The sequence below is a fragment of the Carlito syrichta genome, unplaced genomic scaffold (genome assembly GCF_000164805.1).
Source record: "Carlito syrichta isolate Samal-C Ts95f unplaced genomic scaffold, Tarsius_syrichta-2.0.1 Scaffold308820, whole genome shotgun sequence".
Taxonomy (NCBI): Eukaryota; Metazoa; Chordata; class Mammalia; order Primates; family Tarsiidae; genus Carlito; species Carlito syrichta.
The window spans coordinates 210,548-221,488 of record NW_007252916.1 but is presented as its reverse complement, the minus strand read 5'-3'; the positions used below and the strand labels follow the sequence as shown (position 1 = coordinate 221,488).

General features: G+C 48.4%; 3 protein-coding genes across 10 annotated transcripts in view; 1 reads left to right on the top strand and 2 right to left on the bottom strand.

Moving 5' to 3' along the window:
* Positions 1 to 1,180, bottom strand: part of PFDN2 (prefoldin subunit 2) — a 16,908-nt gene extending 15,728 nt beyond the window's left edge. Inside the window, exon 1 of the mRNA XM_008065911.2 lies at positions 1,031 to 1,180. Coding sequence (XP_008064102.1) covers positions 1,031 to 1,105 — 75 coding nt within the window. The 5' untranslated portion in view covers positions 1,106 to 1,180. The remainder of the gene's footprint in view (positions 1 to 1,030) is intronic.
* Positions 1,156 to 4,340, top strand: NIT1 (nitrilase 1). 5 transcript variants are annotated; one of them, XM_008065913.2, is made up of 7 exons: positions 1,156 to 1,254; positions 1,836 to 1,931; positions 2,168 to 2,422; positions 2,538 to 2,641; positions 2,864 to 2,997; positions 3,449 to 3,574; positions 3,794 to 4,340. In XM_008065913.2, coding segments are annotated over exons 1-7 (984 nt in total). In that variant the 5' UTR covers positions 1,156 to 1,252; the 3' UTR covers positions 4,061 to 4,340. The 5 variants fall into 5 exon arrangements, with proteins under 5 accessions (XP_008064104.1, XP_021572142.1, XP_021572143.1 ...); XM_021716467.1 differs by having other exon boundaries at positions 1,190 to 1,285; positions 3,794 to 4,336; XM_021716468.1 differs by having other exon boundaries at positions 1,203 to 1,301.
* Positions 4,341 to 4,970: 630 nt separating this feature from the next.
* On the bottom strand, positions 4,971 to 7,959 carry LOC103268351 (death effector domain-containing protein). 4 transcript variants are annotated; one of them, XM_021716470.1, is made up of 5 exons: positions 7,624 to 7,892; positions 7,422 to 7,494; positions 7,126 to 7,233; positions 6,365 to 6,511; positions 4,971 to 5,864 (listed from the first exon to the last, which is right to left on the bottom strand). In XM_021716470.1, the coding sequence occupies exons 1-5, from the start codon at positions 7,744 to 7,746 to the stop codon at positions 5,488 to 5,490; spliced, it is 828 nt and encodes a 275-aa protein (XP_021572145.1). In that variant the 5' UTR covers positions 7,747 to 7,892; the 3' UTR covers positions 4,971 to 5,487. The 4 variants fall into 4 exon arrangements, with proteins under 4 accessions (XP_021572145.1, XP_021572144.1, XP_008064100.1 ...); XM_021716469.1 differs by having other exon boundaries at positions 6,276 to 6,511; positions 7,422 to 7,959; XM_008065909.2 differs by having other exon boundaries at positions 7,422 to 7,959.
* Between the last annotated feature and the right edge of the window lie 2,982 nt (positions 7,960 to 10,941).

The window sequence follows — 10,941 nt, the reverse complement described above, 5'->3', positions numbered from 1 at the left end:
GTTTTTTTTTTTTTTTTTTTTTTGGGTAGGAGTCTCACCCAGGCTGGAGTGCAGTGGCAAGCTCACGATCACCACTGCCCAGGTGATTCTTCTGCTTCAGTCTTCCAAGTATCTGGAACTACAGGGGCACACCACTACACCCAGCTAATTGTTTTATTTATTGTAGAGATGAGGTCTCACCATGTTGCCCAGGTTGATCTTGAACCCGTGGACTCACAAGCAATCCCCTTGCCTCTGCCTCCCAAATGCTGGGGTAATAGGCGTGAACCACCGCGCCTGGCCAGAATATGCTCTTCGATGGCAAGAACAGTTTCTAAAATCTTTATGCAGACACCTCTGCCTATGTTGTTCAACAATGACTGATAAATGAACCTATAATTAAAGTAGCCGTTGTTTAACTGTTTTCATTTTAATTGTGTATATTTCTTCTCACACCTATTAGCAAAACACGGTTCCCAAGCCACAAAGGGCTTTCTGATTAATTTATCAGAGGCTTCCCGATGCTAAGCAATGAGGGAAATGCAAACTCGATTAGAAAAGGGTTTCTGGTCTCTCAAGAAATTTAATCCAGTAATGAAGCCCCGAACCAAAATAGTATAACACTAGACTCTTCGAATATGTAAGTCACGTGGCTCTGCAGCGTAGCGGCGACTGTCAACGTGGGTTCAGGGTCACGTAACAGACCACACTGCCAGCCCTTTCATTAATCCTCTAGGATTAGTTTTGAGCTGCCTTGTCCAGCCACATCTTGTTTAGGGGTGCCGATGAGACACAAGAAAGCGACAACCAGTCTCTCCTCAGGGCCTTCCCCCATCCTAGGCTCACCCAACACCTCAGGGAGGCGTGGCTTCCGCCTGCCCACCCGTCTACTCTCTCCGTGGGGGCTCGGCTAGCTTCTCCAGCGACCCTCCCCTCTGAGTGGCCACGCAAATGTGGCCCCGGAGGAAAGGCTGCACAAGCCACAGGCTCTCCCTTCTCGCAATTACTCCAGACCCGGCCGGGCGCCCTCCTGACGCTCTCTGCTCCTCACCTGCTCTGCCGTCACCGCCCCCTTCCCCGCGCCGCTCCCGCCGCTCTTGCCGGCGCGACCGCTGTTCTCCGCCATCTTCGCTGCCTGCTGGGCTTCCGGCCGGCGCAGCCCCGCCCTCCTGCGTCACCTCCGGTCTGGGAGTTACCGCCCACTCGCCCCGGCGTCCCTGGCTGCTGGCCGCTTTTCGGACGGGACTCTGCGAATGGTTTTGGCCGTATCTTCATGTAGGACCTACTCCCCGTCCCACCGGCCGCGGTGAATTCCACCTGCGGTGCTTTATCTTGTGCAAGAGATGTCACCCTTGGAGAGGCGGGGAAGGACGGGCTAACTGGAGGGTGGGGACGCTAGTGGGGGTCTGTGTTTCTGTGTCCCCTGCCCACCTCGGAGTGATGAGAGACAGGGAGGGTGAATGTCCCCTTCAGAGAACCTGGTGTAAGGGGGGAAATATGCTTTCAGCCAGTAAAGCTGTGCAAGTGCACAGTAAAGAAGAGTCTTGGGAAAACCGAGGAAGCCTCCCAGAGGTGACTTTTGAACTGCGAAAACGTTTGGCAGAGGAAAAGGGCTTCTGTTTAATGTGAAATCATCGGAAGTTGAGGTATTCAGGCTCCGAGCAGAGCTCCTTCCTTCATATTCCCACTTCATGCTCTCTTCCCGTAGTCCATAATTACTTGGAGTGTTTTGAAGACAGGAGGTTTTTACTGGCAAGGCCCTGATTCAGGCTTACTGTATGAAGGGAGAAGTCAGAGAATCCTAGAAATTTCTTGTTTGAGGAAGGAATTGATATCCTGATTTCTCACTTCCTCAGGCTGGGCTTCATCACCAGGCCTCCTCACCAACTCCTGTCCCTTCTGTGTCCCGGACTTCGGATACCTCGACTCTCAGTACATTGTGCTCAGCCCAGGTAACATCTCTTGTTGTGGCTCAGTGCCTAGCACAAAGTAGATGCTCAATAAATTGTTAAATTGATAGTGGGAGACACGGGTTTCCACCATCAATAGAACATTTGGGTCAGTGCACCCTGTAAGGGCAGAATCAAAAGACGTCCAGCCTTCCTGTTTCCCCATTTGTGCCTGTTATTATTGAACTTGGGTTTCCCCATGCTAGGAAATCTGAGAATCCTGCCTGTGCCATTCACAGGCCCAGAGCCATGGCTGTCTCCTCTTCCTCCTGGGAACTGCCCCTGGTGGCTGTGTGCCAGGTAACATCAACACCAGACAAGCAACAGAACTTTAAAACATGTGCTGAGCTGGTTCGAGAGGCTGCCAGACTGGGTGCTTGCCTGGCTTTCCTGCCTGAGGCATTTGACTTCATTGCACGAGATCCTGCGGAGACACTGCGCCTATCTGAGCCACTGGGTGGGAAACTTTTGGGAGACTATACCCAGCTCGCCAGGTATCACGGAGAGGGGAGGGGAGGGAGAGGTATGATCTTTGTTGGGCAGTGTCCCTGAATTGCCAGATATGGGGGTAGAGGCTTGAGAAGAGTTGTCAGTGTCCCCTCCCCCCAGGGAATGTGGACTCTGGCTGTCCTTGGGTGGTTTCCATGAGCGTGGCCAAGACTGGGAGCAGACTCAGAAAATCTACAATTGTCATGTGCTTCTGAACAGCAAGGGTGAGACTTCTTAACCCTTAGCCTGCCTCTTTCAGGCTCTTCTACCTAAACTTAGACACTCCAGAATTGTTTTGCTACTCAACTTTATTTCCTTGGCCTAAGGATTTAGGGGTGTTTGTACTTCTGTTCCTAGCCTGTAAACTCCCTCCTCCTTGGGAGGAGAGCATTAAGCTAGACTTCTGGAACACCAGCATTAAATATTCCTTTTCACTCTTACTCTAGGGTCAGTAGTAGCCACTTACAGGAAGACACATCTGTGTGACGTAGAGATTCCGGGGCAGGGACCTATGTGTGAAAGCAACTCTACCATACCTGGGCCCAGTCTTGAGGCACCTGTCAGCACACCAGCAGGCAAGGTGGGAGTTGTGAGAGCATGAGGGTGGGGAATAGGAACTGAAGCAGTAAAAAGGATAAAAAGGGCCAGGCGTAGTGGCTCAGCCTGTAATCCCAGCACTTTGGAAGGCCAAGGCAAGAGGATTGCCTGAGCCGGGGTTCGAGACCAGCCTGGGCAACTTGGTGAGACCTCGTCTCTACAATAAATCACACACACAAAAGTAGCTGGGCGTGGTGGCATGCATCTGTAGTTCCAGCTACTTGGAAGGCTCAGGCGGAAGTATCACCTAAGCCCAGCAGGTCAAGGCTGCGGTGGCCATGAGTGTTCTACTGCACTCCAGCCTGGGCAACAAGAGACTCCAACTCAAAAAAAAAGGATAAAAAGTCCTAAAGGAGTCGGGCAATGGAGGCATGACTAACTAGATGCTGTGACAAACAGTACAGGGAAGCTAAGCAGGCTGTTTTTCCTTCCAGGTTGGTCTAGCCATCTGCTATGACATGCGGTTCCCTGAACTCTCTCTGGCATTGGTTAAAGCTGGAGCAGAAATCCTTACCTATCCTTCAGCGTTTGGCTCTGTTACAGGCCCAGCCCACTGGGAGGTAAGAGAATACCTCTTGAAAACATAAGGGCCTTTTCTTAACCTCATTCTCCTCCCTTGGCCCTACCAGTTGAAAGTTAATTGTCTCCCATATGTTACAGACTAGTTAACATAGTAAATCATTCCTAGGCAATTATCAAAACAGTCACAATGAGTAGATTGGCCTGTAATGTCTACCTGCTGCTGCATGTCCTTAAGTGAACATACATCTCATCCCCAGGTGTTGCTGCGGGCCCGTGCCATTGAAACCCAGTGCTATGTAGTGGCAGCAGCTCAGTGTGGACGCCATCACGAGAAGAGAGCAAGTTATGGCCACAGCATGGTGGTGGATCCCTGGGGAACAGTGGTGGCCCGCTGTTCTGAGGGGCCAGGCGTCTGCCTTGCCCGAATCGACCTCAGCTATCTGCAACAGTTGCGCCAATACCTGCCTGTGTTCCAGCACCGCAGGCCTGACCTCTATGATAGTCTAGGCCACCCACGGTCTTAAGACTTGACTTCTGTGAGTTGAGACCTCTGTTGTGAGCTGGTGCTGCTGTGACTTGTAGGCTGGACCCAGGCACAGCTCCCCTCACTTGGAGAACCTCAAACCTCGACTCTTGATGGAACACAGGTTCAGCTTCTTGTGAAAAAAGAAACTTTCACCTGAGCTCAGATTTCAGTTTCAGGAAGGTGGAATCTTATATAGTCATTGTTTATTTCATGAAAACTGAAGTTATTCTGAGGGCTAAGCAGCACTGGCATTAAAAAAATAATAATCATAAAGTCTGTGTCTGGGTATCTCCTTTGGGAGCTGAAAGGGGAGGTGGTATCGTACCAGCTGGACTAGACTCCAGTTCCAGGCCTTCTGGCTCATTCACCATGTCTCCCTGCCTAATGAAAGTGCAACACTCAGTGCATGACCCAGCTGCATTCTCCCAAGCATGGGAATAGGAGTAGGGATAGAGGAGGAGGAAGGAAAAGGGATTTGACAGGGAATTACTTCACTTTCACCTATGATGCCCTTTGCCCAAGTCAGAAGAAAGCAAAGGGGAAAAGGGCTGCAGGGTACATTATTTATTTTAACTTGAACATGGAAGGAAAGTGTCACACTCCCCCTTCCCCTTTACAGGGGGAGTGTGTTTCAATCAGCACCTCTTCTCCATCCACCCTGTGTGTGTGTATACATACACACACACACACACACACACACACACACACACATACACACACACAAACACATACACACAAACACGCGTGCGCGCCATAGTCGGGCGGGGTGATCAGGCCGACCAGTCCTCTTATCTATTATTCCCTTGAAGAGGGCTTGACAATGGAAAAGGAGGAACCACATCAGGCAGAAGTTTCAAGCCATGGAATGGAGGACAGAAGGCAGAGAGGAGCAGCACCAGAGGCCGGGAGAGAGTGGAAAGGGCCACAGCTCCTTTGTTTTTTATAAATTCTGTAATTTGGAAGAGGGTGAGTGATTAATTTCCAAAATACACTTCAGAGTCCCACCTTCCACATAGCTCCCTTACTCACAGCCCTTTGGTTTTTCAGACAATATTTAAGAGCCCTCATAAAGCCAGAAGTATCGATAGTCCCTCAGTGCACCCAAAAGCAGTGTTCAATCCCTTACAAAGACTATGTTCCACAGACTTTGCTTCTCTCTCTACGTTTGTCTATGGCTCCGTGGTAAGGTGGCTGTAGAGACACATCAGGGTAAGTGGAAAAGGGAAACAAGGGGAAGCCCAGGCACATGGGTGCAGGGAGGGCGGGAACACCACTTCCAATTTCCTTTGTCTTTTCCTTTAAAAAAAAAAAAAAAAAGGCAGGGGTGTGATTGGTTGGAAGGGTAGAGAACAAACCCCAGAACAGTATGTAAGCTCCAGAGGTGGGTGGTGGGAACAGTCCCCAGAGAAGCGAGAAGGGGAAAGGTCAGGGCAATGCTTGCAGCATCAAGTTCCTCAGGAGTTTCTGTCGGCCTAGCTCATAGTCCTCCTCGTCCACATTCACCAGCAGCTTGATGGCTTCATGGCCCACAGCTTGCTTAAGGGAGTCTGTGATGAAGACACCTTTAAGTGCCTCTAGTAATGAGCCATTGATGTAGTCACGCCAGAATGCATCGAGGTAGGTCAGCTCAGAGAACTTGATGTCACAGATGATGGAGCCCAGGTCCCGGGACTTGAGGATGGTGTTGGCCTGGTTAAAGCGCTCAAACTGGCGCTCAAGTGGGTCCTGCTTGTTAGAGAAGACGTTGCCCTGCAGAGCAGTCTCGTGCTGGCAGTATTCAGCCCGAACCCGCAGCCTGATGTCTATAGGCAAAAGAAGAGGTTACAATGAGGGGCAGTTGACAACCTAGGGTTGAAAAGCTGAAAAGCACAATAGGAAAGTAGGAAACATCACCCAACAGTTTCTCTACCTCTACCCAGGACTAGTTCTTTTCTGGGTATCTCTGAAACCCTTGCCTGAATGCAGAAGGTTCCCTTGAATGGGATATGCCCTGGTCAGCACTGTTGCCATCCTTAGGCAGCTACCTCCTTATCGGAGATATTTTCCTAATTAACAGGCACAGAAGTGCATTTTACAACAAGGATGTCATAATGGCATCCCTATGATCAAGTAGTAACTAAGAAATGTACTCTGCCAAGAAGAGTTCTCCTGCCAGGGACTAAACCAGTCATTCTCACTTTGCAACAGCAATCACTGACCCTCACTGACCTCACGCTGAAACAGAAAACTACCCCATATCCCAACAGTTCTTCATATTTTCCCTCAAGTCTGCTCCACCTCTGGAATCCTTGAACTTCCTCACCACATGTCTGCTTTTCCTTGGGATCTGGTGTCACTGACTTCCGGCGTTTTCGCTGGCTCCCAAGTGTGGCTCTCCCTCGGGCTGGCCGCTTGCTACACATCTGAGGACCCGAAGTGGGGCAGCACACCACAGGATAGTGGGGAGGCACTGACCAGAAGGCAGAAGAAAGAAAACACAGCAGGGTAATGCAGAAATTCAAACACTTCTCTTGAAACAAGGAAGGAGTCATTGCGACTTTACACAGCTAGGCGCAGTGGCTCACATCTGTAACCCTAGCACTTTGGGAGGAGGAGGCAAGAAGATTGCCTGAGCCCAGGGGTTTGAGACCAGCCTGGGCAACTTGGTGAAACCTTGTCTCTACAACAAATAAAAAAATTAGCCAGGCTGTAGTTCCAGCTACTTGGAAGGCTGAGGCGGAAGGATCACTGGAGCCCAGCAGGTTGAGGGTGCAGTGGCCATGATCGTGTTGTTGCACTCCAGCCTGGGTGACAGAGTGAGACTCCAACTCAAAAAAAAAAAAAAAAAAAAAAAAAAGACTTAGCACTAAAAGCAGTATCAACAATGATGTGATCTGAAGGGAGGACACAATGTGAGAGCAACACAGGACCTAGGTAAAGCATCAACACCTCATCTGGGATTTCTGATGGGGCCAGATTGAGGGGACAGCATTCTTTCATTTAAGCTGGCAAAGCCTAGAATGTGATGGGATCAGTGTCCTCTTACTTGATTATGGAAATCAGAGGGAGTTAATATCTTCTCACCTGTTTTAGGGGGCTGGGGAGGCCTCGGTTCTGGATCACTGAGAGCTCTGGGGGTCACATAGCGAATCGATGTCTCCTCCAGATACTTGTCTACAAGATCAGGGCACACTGCAGGGGAGAAGGAGTCATTCAGGAAAAGACACACCCCCCTTCTCCCAGTCCAAGCCTCAAGCGCCTCATAACTGACTCCCGTAAGTACTCCTGAGGGTCAATGTCTCTCCCCCATGCACTCCTCTGCTGCTCATGTCTGACCTCCCACAACTCCTCCCTGATCCCAGCCCCCAGTGCACCCTCACCAGCCCGTCTCCGCTTGAGGGTGACATAGGGCAGCAGGTCATGGCGAGTGATGATGCGCAGCACCTGCAGCACCTGGCGAAAGTTACTCTCATCACAGCGGCCCTGACGCTCCAGCGCCAGTAAGAAGTCACGTCCATTCCGGATGAGTCCACGCTCGTGGTCATCAATGACATCAACAAAGAGGAAAGAAAGCACACGCACATCTCTGTGTGTCAGATGGGTGCCCACAATAACAAACATGCGGTGCAGGCCATACAGCCCGTGCTCCTGCTCGCCATGCTCTTCTGGCCACACCTGGCTTGCCGGCCGCTTGAGGCCCGCCATGCTGGGAGCTCAGGTGCGCAATACTTTCCAGAATCTCTGCTCAACAGCTGCAATCCCCACCGTACTCTGCAAGAAACTGAATTTTCCAGTTCTCTTCTCTCAGCTCAGGCACGGTGCCGCCATGTTGGATCCATCCGCGCCACCCGCCCAGGCCCGTCTCCGGCGCCGCTTCCGGGCTCCAGCCCCAGCTGCCGCCGCCGCCGCTGCCGCCCCACAATTATTTTCTGTATCAGTAAGAAAGAAAAGAACCTTACCAACTCAACTGACACAAGAGCTTTTGGTCACTTAGAATTTTTATCATACACTTATTGAAAGCACTTTTAGATTTATTTAGGCATTGATTTCTATCATATACTCTTGTACGTACATAGAAGGGAAAATATAAAGGAAATAAATGGATTAACGCATTCCTAAAATTTCCTCACTTTAAGAGTCTGATTCTTCAGAATCTCTTTTGACTCAGCGTTCTTGATGTTGGTGTTTTGCCACATAATATCATATTCTGAGCATCAAGAGTGTTGGTGATGTGGCATGTCTTAAGAGGGGGCTTACCAGTGTCTCCAGGAATCTCCTCTGAGCGTCTGATACCTATTCTGTAAGTTTTGATCCTGATGTTCTCTTATTCAACCTGTGGCAGCACATTCTTTTCCATGAATCGTAATAGTAACAATACATCATGTAACTTCATCCATGGGGGCTGGGATGTCTTTTATACTCAGGTCCTATGGCCTTGGTTGCTAAGATCGTTTTTCCAGAGGTGGATATTAGCTTCTCTAAAAATGTTATGCCCTGCTACCGTTTCAAATCCTTTCAGTTTTTATAACAAATTGTAGTGTAATCTTTTAAAAGACATTTAAAATGGCAGGTAGACTTGTGTGTCAACAGTGCAAATGACTCTGTTGAAGTGGGGTTGTACATGAGTGGGCAGTGACCCTATGTTCTCACTGCCACCTTGTGACTGCAAGATACCACTGATTGTAAAAGAGATCTCTTTGTCAGAAATGTTAAAATTTGGGGTGGGAGGCAGTGCTTTACAGACTTGATGAAATGTGTAACAGATCATTAATTTTTACAACAACCATACAGGGCGGGTCATTTGAATTTCCAAATGAGGATACTGGAATCGGAGTGTGTCTTGCTAATGTCACAACTACAAAGTACATGGTATGTTTGGGAGCTCAGAACCCAGAGTTTTCTGAGTCCAAAGTTTATACTATACAACACTGTTCAAGAAAAAAATTGACTAGAAGCTTCAGGAAGGCAGAGGTCTTTTTGTGTGTGTGTGGATACGCTGATATTTTTTTCTTTTCTTTTTTTTTTTTTTTGAGTTGGAGTCTCACTCTGTCACCCAGACTGGAGTGCAGTGGCCGCTCCCGGCCACCGCAGCCTCGACCTGCTGGGCTCCGGCGATCCTTCCGCCTCAGCCTTCCAAGTAGCCGGAATTACAGGCATGCGCTACCATGCCTGGATGATTTTTTGATTTATTGTGGAGATGAGGTGTCGCCAAGTTGCCCAGGCGGGTCTCGAACCCGCAGGCTCAGGCAATCCACTTACCTCAGCCTCCCAAAGCGCGGGATTACAGGCTGAGCCACTGAGCCTGGCTAGACTGATATTTCTTAAGGACCTAGAACAGTGCCTGGCACATATGACGTACTCAGTAGATACTTGTTGAATAAAATCCATTATTAGAGAGAAAGGAGTTTTAAGTATGGCATTTTCTTCCTTGGAATGAAGTCTCAAACTCTTTTGGACAAGGGGAGAAGGAGAGAAGATGGGTGCCATTTTCTAGACAAGGTATACTTGTGACTGCCTCTTAGGTCTGTAGGAGAGGCAAGAAGGTGGAATGGAAGTAATCTATTCCTGGGTTACCAGAGCCCTTCAGCACCTTCTGACTGGACAGCGCTAATGTGGCCCTTGGGATTCTTCTTCCTGGTTTCTATAGATCAAGATCAAGAGGGCACTATAAACTGTGCAGTTAAGAAGAAAATTAAAGGGCCAGACACGGTTTCTCACACTTGTAATCCTAGTGCTTTGGGAGGCCAAGGTAATAGGATAGCTTGAGGCCAAGAGTTCGAGATCAGCCTGGGTAACATAGTGAGACCTCATCTCTACCAAAAAAAAAAAAAAATAGTGAACATGGTGGCACTTGCCTATGCTTCCAACTACTTGGGAGACTGAGGCCAGAGGATCTCTTGAGCTCAGGAGTTGGAGTTTACAGTGAGTCATGATTATGCCACTGCAGTCCAGCCTGGAGGACAGAGCAAGACCCTTTTCAAATAATAATAATAGCAATAATGATGATAATAAGGGGAAATAAAGGAGCTTTGTGCACAGGGCATGTATTATTTAAATTGTTAGGTTTTTAAATAATATGAGATGTTTTGTATAGCCTGTCTGTAAAATATGAAACTTGATATATTTGAGCACCTACTGAATGCTAGACTTTGTGCTTAGAATTGTCATGTATTTCACTTAACCCTCACAATAACTTTGGGAGGTAATTATTATCTCTATTTTGTATTTGATGATGTTGAATTTCAGAGGATTTAAATGATTTGGCAAAGATGACATAACCAGTAAGTGACTGTCACCCAGGCTGGAGTGCAGTGGCACACTCATGGCCACGGCAGCCTTCACCTGCTGGGCTCAGGCGATCCTTTCGCCTCAGCCTTCCAAATAGCTGGAACCACAGGCATGCGCCCCCACACCTGGCTAATTTTTTGATTTATTGTAGAGACAAGGTCTCACCAAGTTGTATAGTCTGGTCTTGAACTCCTAGGCTCAGGCAATCCTCTGGCCTCAGTCTCCCAAAGTGCTGAAATTACAGGTGTGAGCCACCAGGTCAACAAGATTTTATATATATAAAAATACAGAGAGAGAGAGAGAGAGAGAGAGAGAGAGAGAGAGAGAGAGAGGGAGAGGAGGTGGAGTGAGATTCCGACTCAAAAAAAAAAGAAGAAAATAAGGTTATAAGACTTACTAAGCATCTATATATATCTGTATATATGTATACAGAGAGAGAGAGAGAGAGAGAGAGAGAGAGAGAGAGAGGAGGTGGAGTGAGATTCCGACTCAAAAAAAAAGAAGAAAATAAGGTTATAAGACTTACTAAGCATCTATATATATCTGTATATATGTATACAGAGAGAGAGAGAGAGAGAGAGAGAGAGAGAGAGAGAGAGTGTGTGTATGTGT

Excerpts from the sequence above, each read along its gene's own strand:
- LOC103268351 (XM_008065909.2), bottom strand. The coding sequence starts at position 7,746 with ATGGCGGGCCTCAAGCGGCCGGCAAGCCAGGTGTGGCCAGAAGAGCAT. Across the intron at positions 7,234-7,421 it reads CCTCAAGCGGAGACGGGCTG|TGTGCCCTGATCTTGTAGAC; the intron begins GTGAGGGTGCAC and ends TCTCCCCTGCAG. Across the intron at positions 6,512-7,125 it reads TCCCCAGCCCCCTAAAACAG|TGCCTCCCCACTATCCTGTG; the intron begins GTGAGAAGATAT and ends CCTTCTGGTCAG.
- NIT1 (XM_008065912.2), top strand. The coding sequence starts at position 1,420 with ATGAGAGACAGGGAGGGTGAATGTCCCCTTCAGAGAACCTGGTGTAAG. Across the intron at positions 2,423-2,537 it reads GACTATACCCAGCTCGCCAG|GGAATGTGGACTCTGGCTGT; the intron begins GTATCACGGAGA and ends CCCTCCCCCCAG. Across the intron at positions 2,642-2,863 it reads TGTGCTTCTGAACAGCAAGG|GGTCAGTAGTAGCCACTTAC; the intron begins GTGAGACTTCTT and ends CTCTTACTCTAG.